The sequence below is a fragment of the Ursus maritimus genome, unplaced genomic scaffold, assembly GCF_017311325.1.
Source record: "Ursus maritimus isolate PB19 unplaced genomic scaffold, ASM1731132v1 scaffold_34, whole genome shotgun sequence".
NCBI classification, from domain to species: Eukaryota; Metazoa; Chordata; class Mammalia; order Carnivora; family Ursidae; genus Ursus; species Ursus maritimus.
This window is the reverse complement of record NW_024426008.1, coordinates 506,061-523,465: the sequence shown is the minus strand read 5'-3', so window position 1 is coordinate 523,465 and position 17,405 is coordinate 506,061. Positions and strand designations below refer to the sequence as shown.

Below are 17,405 nucleotides of genomic sequence, written 5' to 3'. Positions count from 1 at the left end.
TGGCAAAATTCTGGTGTGTTTATTTCCTATCTTTTTTCCTAAGCATACAAAAATATAAACATATAAAAATGATATCATTTACGGAATTTGATATCCTGCTTTTTTCACTGGATACAATGGTGGTGAGTTGCTTACCTTTCTGTTTATATGTTCTTCAAAAGAATTTATTATTTTAATGGCCAACAGAATAATGTAAATAAAGAATGGTATTTCTAATTTTATAGCTTTTAAAGTTTTATATAAATAAAATTTTATTTTACATAAAACTTTAAAAGCTATAGAATTATAAATGTATGTCACATTTTTGACAACCGACGCCTCCCAGCATGCAATAACTGGTATGTGGTCGCTTCCTGTTTTCATAACTCCTCAAAGGCTGGGAAAAGCCAACAAGTTAGATGCTGCACAAGGATACCATACTCTGAACATTTCAGGTCATATCCCAAGGGTCCATTTGAAAGTGACAACAGTCTATACCATCACACATGGATAACTGAAGGTCTGCTTGTAAAGTACACATGCTTAACTCCTACAAGCTGTAAAACAGAGTTGATGGGTTTGTGATCCAACCTATTTCTATCACGGTGTATAAAATGGATGTTGTTACCTAGAAGAGAGTAAGAATAAAAGGCAAAGGTTGGCATATAGTATTATTCATTAGATTTATTGCTTATTAGAATCAAGGAATCTTTTCAACTTTTAATTAGTCTAAAGGGAAAAATTAATTGCCTGGAGTTCATAATATTCTCTATATAATGCCCTAATAATTTTTAATTAAAGTAATAAAGCATGACGAGGATTATGGTTAAATAAGAATACTTAATGTTTTATGAGATCCAAGGGGAAAGATTCTTAAATTATAACCTCTATTAGGTTTTATTAGATGTAATTAAATAAAATGTCCTGTCAGACAGGCAGAATATGGAACTAGCATAAATATCAAGCTGGAAAATCACATCTGTTTCTTAAATATAATAATGGAATAAATCACTTGCTTCAAAAAAAAAAAATTCACTGCTAAACACTGATTTAATAGGCTATCTGCATTATAACCATAGACCAAAAGAGGCTGAAACATCAGGGCACTGAGACAGTCCGTTATAACACACTTAGATGTTCACAATCCTTTTATCTGCTCAAACTAAAAAGTCATAATTTATAGGCCTAGGGTCTTTTTTACTTTGATTCTTGGATTCAAGACCAGAATTTTAACTTAAAACATAAGATTAAGTAAATATTATAAGAGGTGTGTTTTTGGGCGCCTGGGTGACAGTCGGTTACGCATCTGCATCGCTTCTCGGCTTTTTGGCCAACATCAAGTGCGGTTAGGCATCTGCCTTCAGCTCAGGTCATGATCCCAGAGTCCCGGAATCAAGCCCCACAGCAGGGAGCCTGCTTCTCCCTCCCTCTGCCTGCTGCTCTCCCTGCTTGTGCTCTGTCAAATAAATAAATAAAATCTTAAAAAAAAGGGGGGGGCTTATTTTCTGCATTGTACTTACCTGCTGTCTACAGTAATCACTGTAGATTTAATATCGTAAATTGGCTTATTTTCAAAGAAGGCAAAATGAAATACAGGTTTAACCACAAAAAGCTTCTATAAATAAGTAAACCCAGCTCTTTCCTTAGAGGAGCTACATTTCTTCCAGCAGGTAGTATCAAAATATTCTTCTTACTATGTAAGTTGGCAGACAAATGATGCTCTCTGTGTGCTCGTCACTCTTACACACCTGAACATGTGGTCAAATGATGCTGAGATGTGGAAATTAGGGTCTCAAAACTGGTCTGAAGGTGGAAACAAGCCATCCAACAATATGGCTCAAGGTCATTCAGGGCTAATCTAGAGGACTCATTGTCACAAAACAGGGCTTCTCTTTTTTTCCAGTCTAACTGGTATAAATTCACAAGAGANGGAAAGAGATTAAATTACAGGTTTTAGCTAGCTAAAGTGCTCCATCTGCAGAAAGCCAAAAAGCCATAATGCTGGGTCAAAAGCCTCCTTCTAAAGACTTTTATTAGACGTGTGGAGTTTATTAAAGTAAATGTTAATTTTATAACTCTTAGAAGCTATGCTCGCTAATGTGGACAATTTTAAAGAGGAAGAAGAACCCAGAAAATCTATTTACACTTTAGTGATTTACACTGTTATATGTGAGTGCCTGTGCCTGACTACAATACTTGACCATGGTAGAGATCCAACATTTAACTATTTAGCAGTGTGGAGCCAAAGAAATTTCAGGTGGTCCAAAGTGATCAATAAAGCTATTAATACTATGTGGCTTATAGTAATTGTTACTGAATGAGCTGTCTCTGGAGCTGACTTGCTTTCTGACACTGAGCAAATCTTCTAGCCTTGTTAGATGTAAGTAACTGGATGGATTCTTGTATTGAGGGGAAAAAAAAAAAGACGACAGACTTGATGGTTTGTTCTATGTGGAAATGTTCAGTTCCATGAACTTTTAAAAAACAGATTTATTTATTTTAGAGAGAGAGCACGTGAGTGTGGGAGGGGAAAGGGAGAGAAAGAGAGAGGATCTCAAACAGCCTCCCTGCTGAGTGCAGCCCACACAGGGCTCCATCTCACAACCCTGAGATTACGACCTGAGCTGAAATCAAGTATCTGGCGCTTAACCAACTGAGTCGGCCAGGTGCCCCTCTCTTCCATGAACTTTTTAAAAAAGATTTATTTATTTATTTTAGAGAGGTGAGGAGGGGCAGAGGGAGAGGGAGACAAGCAGACTCCCCGCTGAGCATGGAGCCTGACATGGGGCTCAATCCCAGGACCCTGAGATCTGCATGACCTGAGCTGAAATCAAGTGTCTGACACACAACCGGTGCCCCTCTTCTGTGAACTTTTTAAACAGTTTTGTAGACATATGCAATTCACCACACCACCCTGACTTTCCTGTCCCAAATACCTGAAATCACTCAGGCACAGAATGATGAGCACATTACATCCAGTAAACAGACACCAAAACACACAGAAGCCTTTGAAAACAACGGTGACCCCTCCAAGCACAGAACTGTGACCATCACAGCATCAAATTGCCATTTTTACATGGTATCTATTTTATAAAGAAACTATGTGGCCTCCTAACTTCTAAAAGGTACAAAAAGTGCCAGTGGATCTGGGCTTTGATCCTTACCTGGACCTAAGATGAGGGTTCCACCTTGCTGAGCAGGGTCTCCTTGAAAATCAAAAAGAGGGCCAGTCACTGCCCTCCACAGGCTCCGAATGCTTCCTGAGAGTATATTTGATTTTATATGGGGGCTCTTTCCTGAAATATTGGGAATTGTCTTTAGATATTATCATTTTATATTCAATTAGATATCAGAAGCTAATGTTAGTGCTTCTGTAAAACATTCTTTTTTTTGAAGTACAGTTGACACACAACGTACATCAGTTTTGGCTGTAAAGTAGTGACGCCACAGCTCTGTACCTGGGCCAGGCTCGCTGCAGGTGTGGCTGCCATCCGTCAGCATGCAAGGCTACTACCACACCACTGACCGTATTCCCTGTGTTGTACCTTTCATCTCCATGACTTACTCACTCCATGACTGGACGCCTGTACCTCCCACTCCCCTTCACCCATTTTTGCCCATCCCCCTTAAAATATTCTCTTCTCGTGTGTTATCTTACGTTCAACTTGTCTTCTTTTCTTCCTTCAAAGAAAGGTTTCTCAGTCTTTCACTACTGACATGTTGGACTGCGGCATCTTCGTCCAGTGCAACACAGGGTGTTGAGCGCCATCACCGTCCCGCACACCCACTAGATGCCACAGTGCCATCCACTAAGTTGTGACAAACCAAAAATGTCTCCAGATAACGCCAAATGCACCCTGCTTGACAACGACTACTTTAAAGAAGTGATGATCTACCCCAGTCATCCGCCACAGAAGAATGTCCGCTACAGACTTCTCAAACTGAGAGTGCTTCCCCCATCTTTTTTTTTTTTTAAAGATTTTCAGTAATCTCCATACCCAACATGGGGCTCGAACTCACAACCCCAAGATCAAGAGTCACAGGCTGTACTGACTGAGCCAGCCAGGTGCCGTTAATGCTTTCCCTTTTAATACATCGTTTACCCTCTGTTTAATCTCTCACCTACTAATACGTAACTACAGTCCTTTTCAAGAGACACTGTGGCACAGACTGCCATATCCTCATCAAAACCCATTTCCTCTTTCTGGGCCCGCAGCTAAACTACATTTCCAGTCTTCCTGGCAGTTCGTTACGGCCACGTGACTACGTTCTAACCCGTGAGTAAAATGATACGGGCCACTTCCAGGCCAGCTCCTTAAATCCTCCATGTTCCTTCTACAGTCTTGGAAGCCCTGGGATGAGAATGACAGAGCCACGAGGTGAAAGGGGCCTGGATCCGTCCGCCTGTGTTCCTGTCTGTATTGCTGCTCGGAGGAAAGGCATCTGAGGAGATACACCCATCTTGAACAGAAAAGAACTCCCTGCTACCGTGCTGTGCTGAGACTTCGGGAGCTGTCTGCGGCAACAGCTACCCCAGCCGCCTCTCCATCTCTCCTTGGCTGTCAGCTTTTCCATCTCCTTTCCCACAGTGACTAATACTTCACTTCTGCTCCCTCTGAGCAAGGGACCCGCTCTCTTTACCCTTCTTGTAACGTATCTTTCTCCTATCCCTGCCTTGGATGTCTTGCTTTTGGCTTTTTATTTTGACAGTTATGCTGCCTTTAACCTGCCTCAATCCTTAGTATTTCCAGACACCTATCATTTCCCTTCCTCCGACTCTTCTGTTTCTTTCACGTTTTTATTATGATGGACATTTATCTTATGAAGAAACAAATACAGGCCCATTAGCTTAGAGAAATGAGTAAAAGACTAAATTGTACTATTTCCTAGGATTCTATGTCTAAAATAAATATTCAGAAATCCAAACTATCTCTTCATGTCCAAAGAAGGGGTCGTTTAATATTTCTGAAATTTTAGAAATTCAATTGAAGGAGATTCCGTGACCTAGAATTTAACAATCTTTGCTTCAAACGAAATCTAATTTTACCCACATGAATTTAGTTCTTATGTATAAAACTCCTGTTTTTCAGTCTTTTTTTTTTTTTTAAAGAAGATTTTATTTATTTGACAGAGAGGCAGTGAGAGAGGCAACACAAGCAGAGGGAGTGGGCGAGGGAGAAGCAGGCTTCCTGCTGAGCAGGGAGCCCGACGTGGGGCTCAATCCCAAACCCGAGCCGAAAACAGACGCTTAACGACTGAGCCACCCAGGTGCCCCATGTTTTTCAGTCTTCTACAAACCCATTACTCCCTGGCATTGAAGGGCTTTATTTTCTTATTCTTTGTCTTTATAAAATGTCCATTAATTTAAAATGATTATTACATTTTTTAGTGTCTTAATCTTCAAGTAGGACTATTCCGAGACTGATTCTGAGATGTCTGCAATTTTTTCAGAGAGGAAATTTTAAAACATGATTTTATGAGAAAATAATATTTTCTGGTTGGAAATACAGTACTTTAACACAGGTCACAGGAGTTTAAAAGGTTTGAATATACATCCTCTAATAATTATAAGCATATATTTTGTTTAGAATTCACCTGTTTTCTTTGCAGTTCTGTATTTTTATTGCGCCGATGTCCAGTGAGGTGCTACTCAGGTGAAACTCACAGTTTAGACCTCAAGTGCTAAATGAGAAACAACCTGCACATGCCGGGACTATTACAAACAGTCTACCAGTAAGTAAGGCTCACAATGTATACACTGCAATTTCCTATACCGGGGAGAAAAAGGAAAGAGCACACTCTGTGTTTATGCCAGCTCATCATTAGTTTTAATAAAGTTTCGGTTGCTTTCCTTAAAAACGTCAGTAAAGGGAACGTGTCAACTCCATGTCATAAATAGCTCCCGACCCTTCCCCTCTTCTCCATCTCCACTTCCAGGCCTGTCATTTCTTTCTAGCCTATTACTACAACCTACTACGACTGTATCACTGGCGCTGGTTTGGTGAGTTCCAATTACTCATCCACACTGGACACATGACTATCACTTTGCCACTTCAAACGCTGGTAGGACACCCCCACTCCTCCAGAACAAATCCAAACTCCTTGGCATGTCACCACAGACTCGGCCTGAATTAGCCGCAACCTGTCCCTTGGCTCACACCACCAGTTCCCCAACTGGCTAGACTCCGGCCTGACACAGCGACCTGCACTTCTCCGACAGTCACAGTTTTTCATGCCTGTGTGCCTTTGCATGTGCCTCCTGTGAGCAGCACCCTTCCCAGCCTCACTTCACCCAGCTAACTCCCTTCACAGTGGCCTTAGATGACACCTCCTTTGAAAAGCCTTCCCAGATTCTTCTCTCCCCTCGTAGTCCGGCATAGGTATTCCCAGTACGTGTTCTCTATTACAAGCCCTTAAATTGTATTGTCATCAGCTGTTTGCTTCTGTCTCCCAGAAGAGAGTATGAGTTTCAGGATGGCCGGGGCTGCTTATCACTGTCCTCCTGGGAGCTTCCAACAAAGTGGGGATTACAGACAAGAGCTCAACAGTATTTGCTGAGAATGAATGATTTGAGTTCTCTAAACTGGCGTTTCAGAAGCCACTTTTTCTACCTAATACACACAGAAACAGTTCACCTAAAGCTAACGAAGCTCTGTTAAATAACAAAGAACTGCATTAAAGGCAGGGAATGTGGCCCATATAAAGACAAACCCTCAAACTCTTCAACTAACTACACTATCTGGCCACCGTAAGGGCACTAATAGAGTATATGACAAAGTACAAGGTGCTATCCAAGTACAATGAGGGAAGGGAAGGAATAACTTCTGCCGGGGGGGGGGGGGGGGCTATTAAAAGCCCCTTTGACTTGGGCTTCAAATGAAAACTAAGATTTCATCAATTAAAGAACTTAAAGTATTCAAAGCCACAGTGTTAAGGTAAGAAAATATATTGACTCAAGCAATATTTAATTACATTTCAATACATTTAATTACAAAAGTAAAATGTATTCATTGTTAAAAATACAAAGGCCACTTTGCTAACTTCCATACCTTAGAGTAAGCATGGCAATATCTTTTAAATTCTTTTTCATTACACACACACACACATACTCTCAATCTTTAAGAAAATGGTTTTTATTTCCACAAAAATAGAATCATACCAAAAACACTGTTCTGCAACTTGCTTTTTTCATTCATAGCCTTCTATGTCATTACACCCAGGAAATGAATCTTTGAGAGTCTGGTGTATCTGGCCCACTTACTAGAATCATAAAAATGCTTTTTATGCCTGATTCATGAATTTACCATTTGCTTCCCTATGCATACATACACAAATATGAAAATATACCATTAGCGTTTTCTGATAAGACGTGTCATGTCTTACCTGAGGAGGCAATTTCTTCACCTCTTTTCATTCCCAATTTTTTATAAATTTCTCTCTCAGGATCAACATAGATTTCATGAGAATACCCAGTCAGTTTGCAGAAAGGCTAAAAAAAAAATTTGGAATTTGTATAAGTAAAAATGAGAGAAAAGTAATGATAACCTACTTTTATTTTAGCAAATTTAACCTACACTTCATGGTTCAAATAATTTTTATGTCTGAAACAGATTAAATTTGTTAGTTTCTCAATTTCTGATATATTTACCTCGATATGATGGTAGGATGACTGTCCAATCACTATTAGGGTGACATCTGCTTCCTTTCGGAGAAAAAAGGGACAGGTACATATTACCAGAAATTATATATGTTTTACAAAACTTCCCCTGTCCAACTCTTTTGTTCCATTCTAATGCCACCTATAGGCTTCTAGAAGAATGGAATAAACAGCAAAATTGTGTGAGTCAAAGCAAAGCAATGTATGATGCTAAAATGTTCAGTTAATTCAGTCGATATCTTGCTACGAACTTCAAAATAATATAGTCAATAATTCTCAAAAAAATTCTCTATGCTCCCCCCAAAGGCGTACACTATAAAAGAATAAAAATTACTTAAGTAGGGTTAATCAGTTTTATTTTTTCACATCCCAATTAATAAGGCCTGATGAAAACAATTTAGTTTTATAAAGGTTGTCCAATTCCTTCACTCAGAAGCTCACCTGGGGACAAATGTGTATGTGCCTGAAAAAGAACATATGTATGTGGTTGTCACAGGAATGTGGAAGGTACATCCTAACATACACAAATTTTAACCTTTAAGATATATTAGTATTTTCCTATAATGAGTGATTATTTGGAATGTTATTTAAAAATACGGGAAATAAAATATTAATAATTTCTAGCATTCGTGCTTTTGGTCATCCTCATTCAACATTTGCAAATAGGTTACTCACATCAAAATTATAGTTAGTACGTTTATAAACAGGCAGTGGCGAATAAAGTAGGACAGAAAGAGATCTCTAACGTCTCCCTCTCTTGAAGGTGCTGGCGAGATGTGTGGGAAAGTGGTAATCTGGGTTTGCGGGGGTCTGTGGCGGAGAGCGTCGCACTCGGCCCCTCACCCCATCGGGTTTCTTGGACATGACAAGCGTTGCTGCTCACGCTCGGGGCACTTACTTGTAAAAAACTCTTGGGGATTTTGGCCAGATCTTCTACGTATTCCTTGCAAATGTAACACAGGAAATGCTGAAATCCCAACATGGCAAAAAGGACAAGTTAGCAATTCCCTCCGGCTTCAGACAAGACCAAGAACTTCGTTACGCGTGACGCTAAGGAACGCCGCTCCGAGCGCTTGGAGAAAGGCAGGACGGGCGCCCGAGGGGGGGTGAAGCGGGGCCGCAACCACCCCCTCAGGCCTCCTCGTTTGCGGGGAAAACGGACTCGGCTCGGCGGGCTGTTTTCCGTTCCTATTAAAGGAAGCGAGGAGCTGTTCGCGTTCCGGAAGCCTCCAGTGGACGGCAACGGGACGGGCCAGGCCCAGCGGGACCGCACTCCCGGGCGCTGGACCTTTCCAAGGACCCGGTGTCCCCCCCAGCCGAAGGTGCGGGGGCGACCTCCACCCCAGCCTGCCGGCCAAGTCCCTCCTCTGGCCGCCCCGCTGCCCGCGCTCACCCGCACGAAGACTACGACAGCCCGACGCTCCCGGAACAGCGCGCCGAACGGCACCTGCCTTCCGGAGGCGTCCAGCACCGGCAGCTCGGCCACCGCTGCGGCCAGGGGTTGCCCGCGCTCGGGGCCGCTCGGGACTGCGGCTGGGGCGGCGCGGCCGCTGACCTGCCGCGTAACCGGGGCGACGGCGGGGTTGGCCACGACGCCCTGCATCTGTCCGCCCGGGTTCGCACCCCCTGTGCCCAAGCGGACCGCAGAGGTTAGGCGAGCTGGTTCGCGGCCGACGTGGGCGCGTGCGGCGGGGCAATTCGGGAGGAGCACAGGACGCAGGGCGGGGCGGAATGGGGGGCGGAGCGGGGCGGGACGCAGGGGGCGGAGCTGCGTGGGGTCCTTACAGGCCCGGCCGAGCTTCGCCGCGTTGGGGCGGGGCGAAATCTGGGCGGGGCGCAAGCCGGGAGGGGCGGTGCAGTATGCGGGGTGGGGCGGGGCGCCACCCGGGAGGGGCGGGGCGGGGCGGAGCGCAAGGAACTTTGCTGAGCCGGGTTAAGTACCGCCGGGGCGCTGGGTAGTGGTCCTGGTTGACGGTTCTGTGCGAGCACTGGTGTACATATCATGGACATTTTAAACATGCCCCCAAATTGAAAGAATTGTACAGTGAACACTCCTGTATTGACCATTTAGTTGCTACCAATAATTTTTACTCTGTCATTTTTCTATGGATTTCTCCACACTTGAACGAGTTATTCCTGATTGTCCGCCTCTGTTATTCACACCCCTATGAAAATATGGGACATTTTCATCACTGGAGAAAACTCCTTTAGTTCCCACTCTGAGTGTGTGTGTGTGTGACAGAGAGAGAGTGATTTAAATATTTTTGTATTAAGTCTTGGAACAAGGTATCACAGACAACGAAAGCTAAGATGCATAATTTCAACCTCTTTGGGCAAGACAACCTATTTTTTTATTATTAATTTTTGTATTTGAGTGTTGTACTGGCACACAATGTTACGTTCGTTTCAGGTGTGCAACACAGTGATTCAACGTGTTTAAACCTGCTGTGCTCACCACAAGGGCAGCTACCATCTGTCAGCATACAACCGTATTCCTTACGCTGTGCCTTTTATTCCTGTGACTGAATCGTTTCAGAGCTGGAAACCTGTATCTCCGACTCCCCTTCACCCATTTTGTTCACCTACTCCCTAATCCCTCTGGGCAACCATGAGTTTGTTCTCTGTGTTTATAGGCCTGAGTCTTTTTTATATGCCTAATTGTTTTATTTTTTTAGATTCCACATATGAATGAAATAGTATGGTATTTGTCTTAGTCTGACTTACTTCATTTGGCATAATACTCTTTATTTGTGTCATCATTAATGGCATGTTCTCGTCCGTTTTTATGGCTGCATAATATTACCTTGTGTGTGTACACCCCATCTTCCTGATCCATTTGCCTACAGACGAACTCTTAGGTAACTTCCAACCTCAGTTCCACTTCTGGTTTGTTCGTTTTTTTTTTTTTTAACATTTATTTATTTATTTATTTTAGAAAGGGGGAGGGGCAGAGAGAGAGGGAGAGAGTGAATCTCAAGCAGACTCTCTGCTGAGCATGGACCCCTCCCCCCATGCAGGGCTCGATCTCATGAACCTGAGATCATGACCTGAGCTGAAATCAAGAGCTGGATGCTTAACTGCTCAGTTCTGCTTTTCAAGAGTCAGTATAATAAACCTAATTTAGGGGCACCTGGATGACTCAGTCGGTTGAGCCTCTGACTCTTGATCTCAGCTCAGGTCTTGATCTCAGAGTTGTGAGTTCAAGCCCCACGTTGGGCTCCATGCTGGGTGTGGAACCTACTTCAAATACATAAATAAACCTATTTTAGAAATGTACTAGATTGTCTCAAGAGTCTTCCCCCCTCCCCGATTTTGTTTTTTAAGATTTTATTTATTTATTTGAGAGAGTGAGCAAGAGAGAGAGCATGAGCAGGGTGGAGGGGCGGGGGGAGAGAGAGAAACAGTCTCTCTGCTGAGCAGGGAGCCCAATGCAGGCCAATCCCAGGACTCTGGGATCATGACCTGAGTAGAATGCAGTTGTTTAACCAACTGAGCCACCCAGGCGCCCCTCCCACAGATGTTTTTTAACTAAAGCTATTTGCCAGAGATAACCCACCTGTGTGTGTGTGTGTGTGTGTGTGTGTGTATGTGTAAAGGTGGCCTGGGAGAGACAATGGAGTTAGATGACTTGGCATCAGTTTTGTAGACGTCTCTACCAGTGTGAAAATGAGTAAAGGACACCTCGCTTAAAATGAACCCCAGAAGCACTGAAGGGAAAACTTTCATGCACGTACCACTCCTTGCAGCCTGTGTAACCAGCAGGAAGAAGGAGGGTAAGTATTATCTTGACAAGAGAGGACACTTTTCACATAGGAGTTTATCTCCTGCTTTTAAGACAAAGGAAGATCCCTCTCTGCCCTAGCAATGTGCTAACCACTGCCTGCAGCCAGTGACAAACCTCAACCTCTTCTCCAGCGAACTTTTGTTGAAAACGAACCACCCAAATTTTCCCTAAAACCTAATATAAGCTGAACTTCCCTTTGTTTCTTTAGATGTGCCTGTGGTTTGCCACAGTTTGGCCCAAACTGTATTTCCTCTGCTATTGCCGAGTAAACTTGTTTTGCTGGTCAAATAACCGGTGGTTTTATTTTTGAGGTTGATGCCATGTAGTCTTTTAGGCATGCTTCCAGTTCCACCTTAATTTCTCCTAAGGCAGGCTACAGGCAGGCAGGCATAGGGGAAATGAGGAATTTCTGCAGCCTCTAGGAGACCTACCTGGCCCTGGACTTGGAGGTTAATCCTGCACTGAGGTTTTTCACGGGTGGTGACCATGTGTCCAGAACTCCTAGGGCAGGGCCCTATAACAGTCTTCGTCTTTATAAGTTCACCCACGTTTGTATCTGGATCTGCAGTGCAGAAAATGTGATGCTCTGCTGTATTTGTCCAGCTGAAGCCCTGCAGAGTCACCTGCATCAAGGGCAGAGCGCTGGGGAAGTGTGTGCGACTAATGTCTGCCCCAGAGTGCAAAAGTAGCTGATCCTGAATCCTCTGGCTTTCATTTGTGTGAAGATGGAGACATTGTTGGACACATATCTAAGTGCTCTCAGTTTGAGAAGCCCCGTGGCAGGTGTAGACGTTTTAAAGCAGAAATCTCTTGCTAAATCAAGATATAGGTGTTGGGGGGCCACAGTGCCCTTATAGGATATTTTAAATATTTGAGGAAATAGGCATCCGTCTGACATCTTGCCTGTGAGTAGAGATAATTCAAGATTTGACATTTCTTTCTACTACATATCTTTGCAAAGCTGGGTTTTCAACAGTTGTGATAAAAAGCTAGAACCACACAAAAATCACTGCGGACCAGGAAGTGAGTGAGGAGTGGTGTCCAATCTGATTTCAAGGTTTGAGAAGTTGTGTAGTGCCCAACAGGCACACGCCTCCTAGAAAGAAATAAAAATATTACATTTTCTTTTCATTTATAGGTATACCTTCAAAAAGCTATCCAATACGACTTTCTTTGGGCCTAGGGTGCTGTGAACCAAGAATGTTTGGGAACCTCCACATGAGACCGCACGCTCCTTGCCTTGTGCGGCATTGTACTATCTTCACAGGAGGGGATGAGGCCTGCCACGTGCTAGGCCTCTGTGAATAGTGTTTGGTCGGGGAACGCGTGGGTGAGGGATGGTGGCGCAGGGACGGTGCTCACCAGGCAGCGTGGATCCGGTGTGAATGGGAGCAGGGCAGTCAGAGTGCTTCACAGGACTGCTGTGTCCCACCGGTTGAAACAGGCAGGGCAGAGCTCAGAAGACACGTCCAACTGCAGGCTGGCTAGTCCACAGAAACCCGTCAACCTAACACCCAGCCAGTTCTATTCCCATTCAGATTATTCCAGAGACAAGCCTCACATGACTGTAGATATTCGGATTTCCTTGGCTTTGTTTCTAACCACTGACTCTAACAATAATTTTCACAGTGGTCTCCAAAAACAGCTAGTCAAAGCTCCCCAAAACTGCCTGGTTGAACCCAGGTATCTGTTAATAATTCAACTATTCTAGCCCAGCTGGAGAACCCTGTCCTGCCACCTTCTGGTTATTTGGTGCACTGCACACTTTATTTTAAAGCATTTGTTATAATTATGATTAAATAATTGTTTCTAGTCCATTTCTTTTTTTTTTTTTAAGATTTTATTTATTTATTTGTCAGACAGAGAGAGAGCGAGCGAGTGCACAAGCCGGGGCAGTGGCAGGCAGAGGGAGACGCAGGCTCTCTGCAGAGCAAGCAGCCCCATGTGGAACTCGATTCCAGGAGTCTGGGATCACGACCTGAGCCAAAGGCGGACGTTTAACCGACGGAGCCACCCGGGTGCCTCTGTTGTCCATTTCTTTTTTTTTTTTTTAAGATTTTATTTATTTATTCAACAGAGACAGAGACAGCCAGCGAGAGAGGGAACACAGCAGGGGGAGTGGGAGAGGAAGAAGCAGGCTCCCAGCGTAGAAGCCTGATGTGGGGCTCGATCCCAAAACGCCGGGATCACGCCCTGAGCCGAAGGCAGACGCTTAACCGCTGTGCCACCCAGGCGCCCCATCTCTTGTCCATTTCTTACATAGATTATAAACTCCCTGAAAACAAAGTCCATGTCTACTTTGTTCTGTGTGTCTCCAAAGTCTATCACAGAGCCAGATATATAGAAAGTACCCAATAAATACTCATGAATGGGTGAACTTCTTTTTGCTTGTCCGTAAGCTTTCCCCTCTGTACTTCCGTCTCCATGTACCCAACCTCCCCTTTCCCCAGCCTCTCCTCTCCCTTCTCCCCAAACATACCCAGCTGAATTCTGTAACTGTATCTTGATCTGAAAATAGAACATTACTAGTTTATTCATCTCTGCCACTGTCACGAATGCACCCCAGTTTTCCTGAAACAAGGAATGTAGCTCCCAAGAGAATTCATCGAGAAGTAACTTAAGCAGGGGGCACCTGGCTGGCTCAGTTGGAGGAGCCTCTGACTCTTGATCTTGGGGTCGTGGGTTCGAGCCCTGTGTTGGGTGTAGAGATTACCAAACCAAACCAACAAAACAAAACAACTTTAAAAGAGAAAAAAGAGAGATGCCTGGGTGGCTCAGTTGGTTAAGCGTCTGCCTCTGGCTCAGGTCATGATCCTGGAGCCTGCGTTGGGCTCCTTGCTCAGCGGGGATCCTGCTTCTCCCTCCGGCTGCCCCTCCCCCTGCTTGTGCTCTCTCTCCCTTTCTCTCTCTCTCTCTCTCTGACAAATGAATAAATAAAATCTTTTTTTTTTACAGATTTTATTGATTTATTTATTTGACAGAGAGAGAGGCAGTGAGAGAGAGAACTCAAGTAGGGGGAGTGGGAGAGGGAGAAGCAGGCTTCCCGCTGAGCAGGGAGCCCAATGCAGGGCTGGACCCCAGAACGCTGGGATCATGACCTGAGTTGAAGGCAGCCGCTTAATGACTGAGCCACCCAGGCACCCCGAATAAATAAAATCTTAAAAAAAAAAAAAAAAAAGAAGTAACTTAGGCTGAGGGGAGAAGTTGGTGCCAATATAGCACATCAGCCTTTTGAACAGGACCTTGCCTAGAGAAAGGCAAAGGTGAAGGGCTTTGTTTTGCTTCCTTTGTCTGTATGCTCCTAAGAAAGAGGAAACTGCAGTAAAAAGCTATCTCTGAGGGGTGCCCGGGTGCCTCAGTTGGTTAAACATAACCACCTCTTGATTTCAGCTCTCGTCATGATCTCAGGGTTGTGAGATCGAGCCCCGCCTCGCGCTCTGTGCTCAGAGGGGAGTCTGCTTGTGATTCTTTCCCTCTCCCTTTCCCTCTGCCCCTCCCCCATTCACTTGCTCATGCACATTCTCTCTGTCTCTCTCTAAAATAAATAAATAAATCTTTTTTTTTTTTAACTATCTCTAAAAGGCAACTTTTGGGTTTTATCATTAGCTGTTAATTCTTAGTGTGAAGAGAATGCAATATTAGCAAGGTAAATGAAATACACAGCTAATGGAGGAATTTAGAAACGATGTGGACCCATGGAGGTCAGGAATCTGACCCTGTGAGGGTGCCTCACAAGTTAGCCCAGTTCCCTTCAGACCTGGTCCAGTTCACTGACCTCATGTCCAGGCTTCATCCCAGCAGGGGCTAATGGTGCTTTCAGCTCATTCCTTCCAGCAGCTTTCTGTGGAGGCTGTCCTGTGTAGAGGAGAAACATTCTTCCTGAGCCACTTCTTCAGGTGGCGGTGAGAATCACCTAAGGAATGTACGATGTTGGTCTGTAAACCATAAAATGTCCTGCATTTGTAAGGTATTATTATTACTACAGAAGAATTCTAGAGAGGCGCTGGCTGGCTTAGTGAGTAGAGAATGCGACTCTTGATCTTGGGGTCATGAGTTCAAGCCCCACAATGGGGATAGAGCTTACTTTAAAAAAATTTAAAAATAGGCACCTGGTGGCTCAGTTGGCTAAATGGCTGCCTCAGGGTCATGGGATTGAGCCCTACGTCAGGCTCCTTGCTCAGCGGGGAGCCTGCTTCTCCCTCTGCCTGCTGCTCCCCCTGCTTGTGCTCTCTCTCTCTCAAATAAATGAATAAAATCTTTAAAAAAATAATAAAAAGAATTTCTGGAAAGCTTTGCAATCAGGAAAGAAGAAAGGGAAAAAACTGGAACAATCAATCTCTAGATTAAAAAAAATTGAAGTACATTCGTAAATACCTGGCCAATAGTCTTCAAAGGTGTTAAAGGTCATAAAAGTCAAAGATCAGAACAAAAAGTTTTATTTAATTTATTTATTTTTAAGATTTTATGTATTTATTCAGAGAGAGGGAGCAAAGGCAGGGGGAGCGGCAGGCAGAGAGAGAAGCAGGCTCTCTGCTGAGCAGGGAGCCCAATGTGAGACTTGATCCCAGGACCCAGAAAATATGACCTGAGCCAAAGGCAGACACTTAACTGACTGAGCCACCCAGGCGTCCCAAAAACAAAAAGTTTTAAAAAATGTTCCAGAGTCTAAGTGATCAAGAAAAAAGTATGGGTACAGCCACAAATGATGACCACAGAATATGTCTTATTCTGGTTTCATGTGGTTACTCTCAGGTGTATTTCTTTTTTCAAAGTATTAACTGCAATGTAGTTTCCTTTACATTTTAAGGATACAAACTTTTTTTTTCTTAAGATTTTATTTATTTGAGAGAGAGAGAGAGCACATGCACGAGTTGGGGGGAGGGGCAGAGGGAGAAAGAGAAGCAGGCTCCCCGTTGAGCAGGGAGCCAATGCAGGACCCTGGGATCATGACCTGAGCTAAAGGCAGCCACTTAACCGACTGAGCCGCCCAAGTGCCCCCAAACTGTGTTTCGTATAAGCCCCTTAATTCCTGTACTCAGGATATGACAGGCAGAACTAGTTATATCATCAACCAAATATTTACTTCCCTATGTCAGGCATTGTTAGAAACTAGAAAGATTAAGATAAATAAGACAAACCTAAGGCAATGAGCTAACAGTCAGAAAGATAAACTCAAATAGTTGTGATGAAGAGCAGTAAATAATACAGCAGAAATATGAATAAGTATCATGAGAACTTATCATTTACAATGCTCTTGGTTTCAAGTAACAGAAAACCTTGATTCAAACAACAAAAGCAAAAATCAGTAAGTGGGACTCCATCAAACTTTAAAGGTTCTGCAAAGCAATAGAAACAACAAAATGAAAAGACAATCTACAGAATGGGAGAAAATATTTGCAAACCATAGATTGCATAAGGGATAAATATCCAAAATATATAAAGAACTCAGAACTCTTGAACAAACAACAATTTCAATTAAAAAAATATAAAGGAACTAAATAGACAGTTTTCCAAAGACATCCAAACGGCCACCAGGTACAAGAAAAGATGCTCAACATCACTAATCATCAGGGAAATTCAAATCAAAGCCACAAGTAGCTGTCACCTCATATCTGCTAGAATGGCTATCATCAAGAAGACAAGAAATAACCACCGTTGGTGAGGATGTGGAGAAAAGGGAACCCTTAATCAGCGTTGGTGGGAATGTAAATTAGCACAGCCACTGTAAAAAGTATTATGGAGGTTCCTCAAAAAATTAAAAATAGAACCACCATATTATCCAGCAGTTCCACTTCTGGTATACGACCAAAGAAAATGAAAACAGGATATTCCATGTTTACTGTAGCATTATTTACAATTGCCAAGATATAGAAACAACCTAAATGTCCACCAATGGAGGAATGGATAAAAATATGATATATATACAGTGATATATTATTCAGCCATGAGAAAGAAGGAAATGGTGCCATTGGGGCAACATGGATG

The 17,405-nt window shown here is 43.4% G+C and overlaps 1 protein-coding gene across 1 annotated transcript; it reads right to left on the bottom strand.

Moving 5' to 3' along the window:
* Positions 1 to 9,346, bottom strand: PRXL2C (peroxiredoxin like 2C). The gene is made up of 6 exons (XM_040620141.1): positions 9,030 to 9,346; positions 8,535 to 8,603; positions 7,628 to 7,681; positions 7,363 to 7,468; positions 3,144 to 3,275; positions 1 to 607 (listed from the first exon to the last, which is right to left on the bottom strand). The coding sequence occupies exons 1-6, from the start codon at positions 9,237 to 9,239 to the stop codon at positions 480 to 482; spliced, it is 699 nt and encodes a 232-aa protein (XP_040476075.1). The 5' UTR covers positions 9,240 to 9,346; the 3' UTR covers positions 1 to 479.
* Positions 9,347 to 17,405: the final 8,059 nt, after the last annotated feature.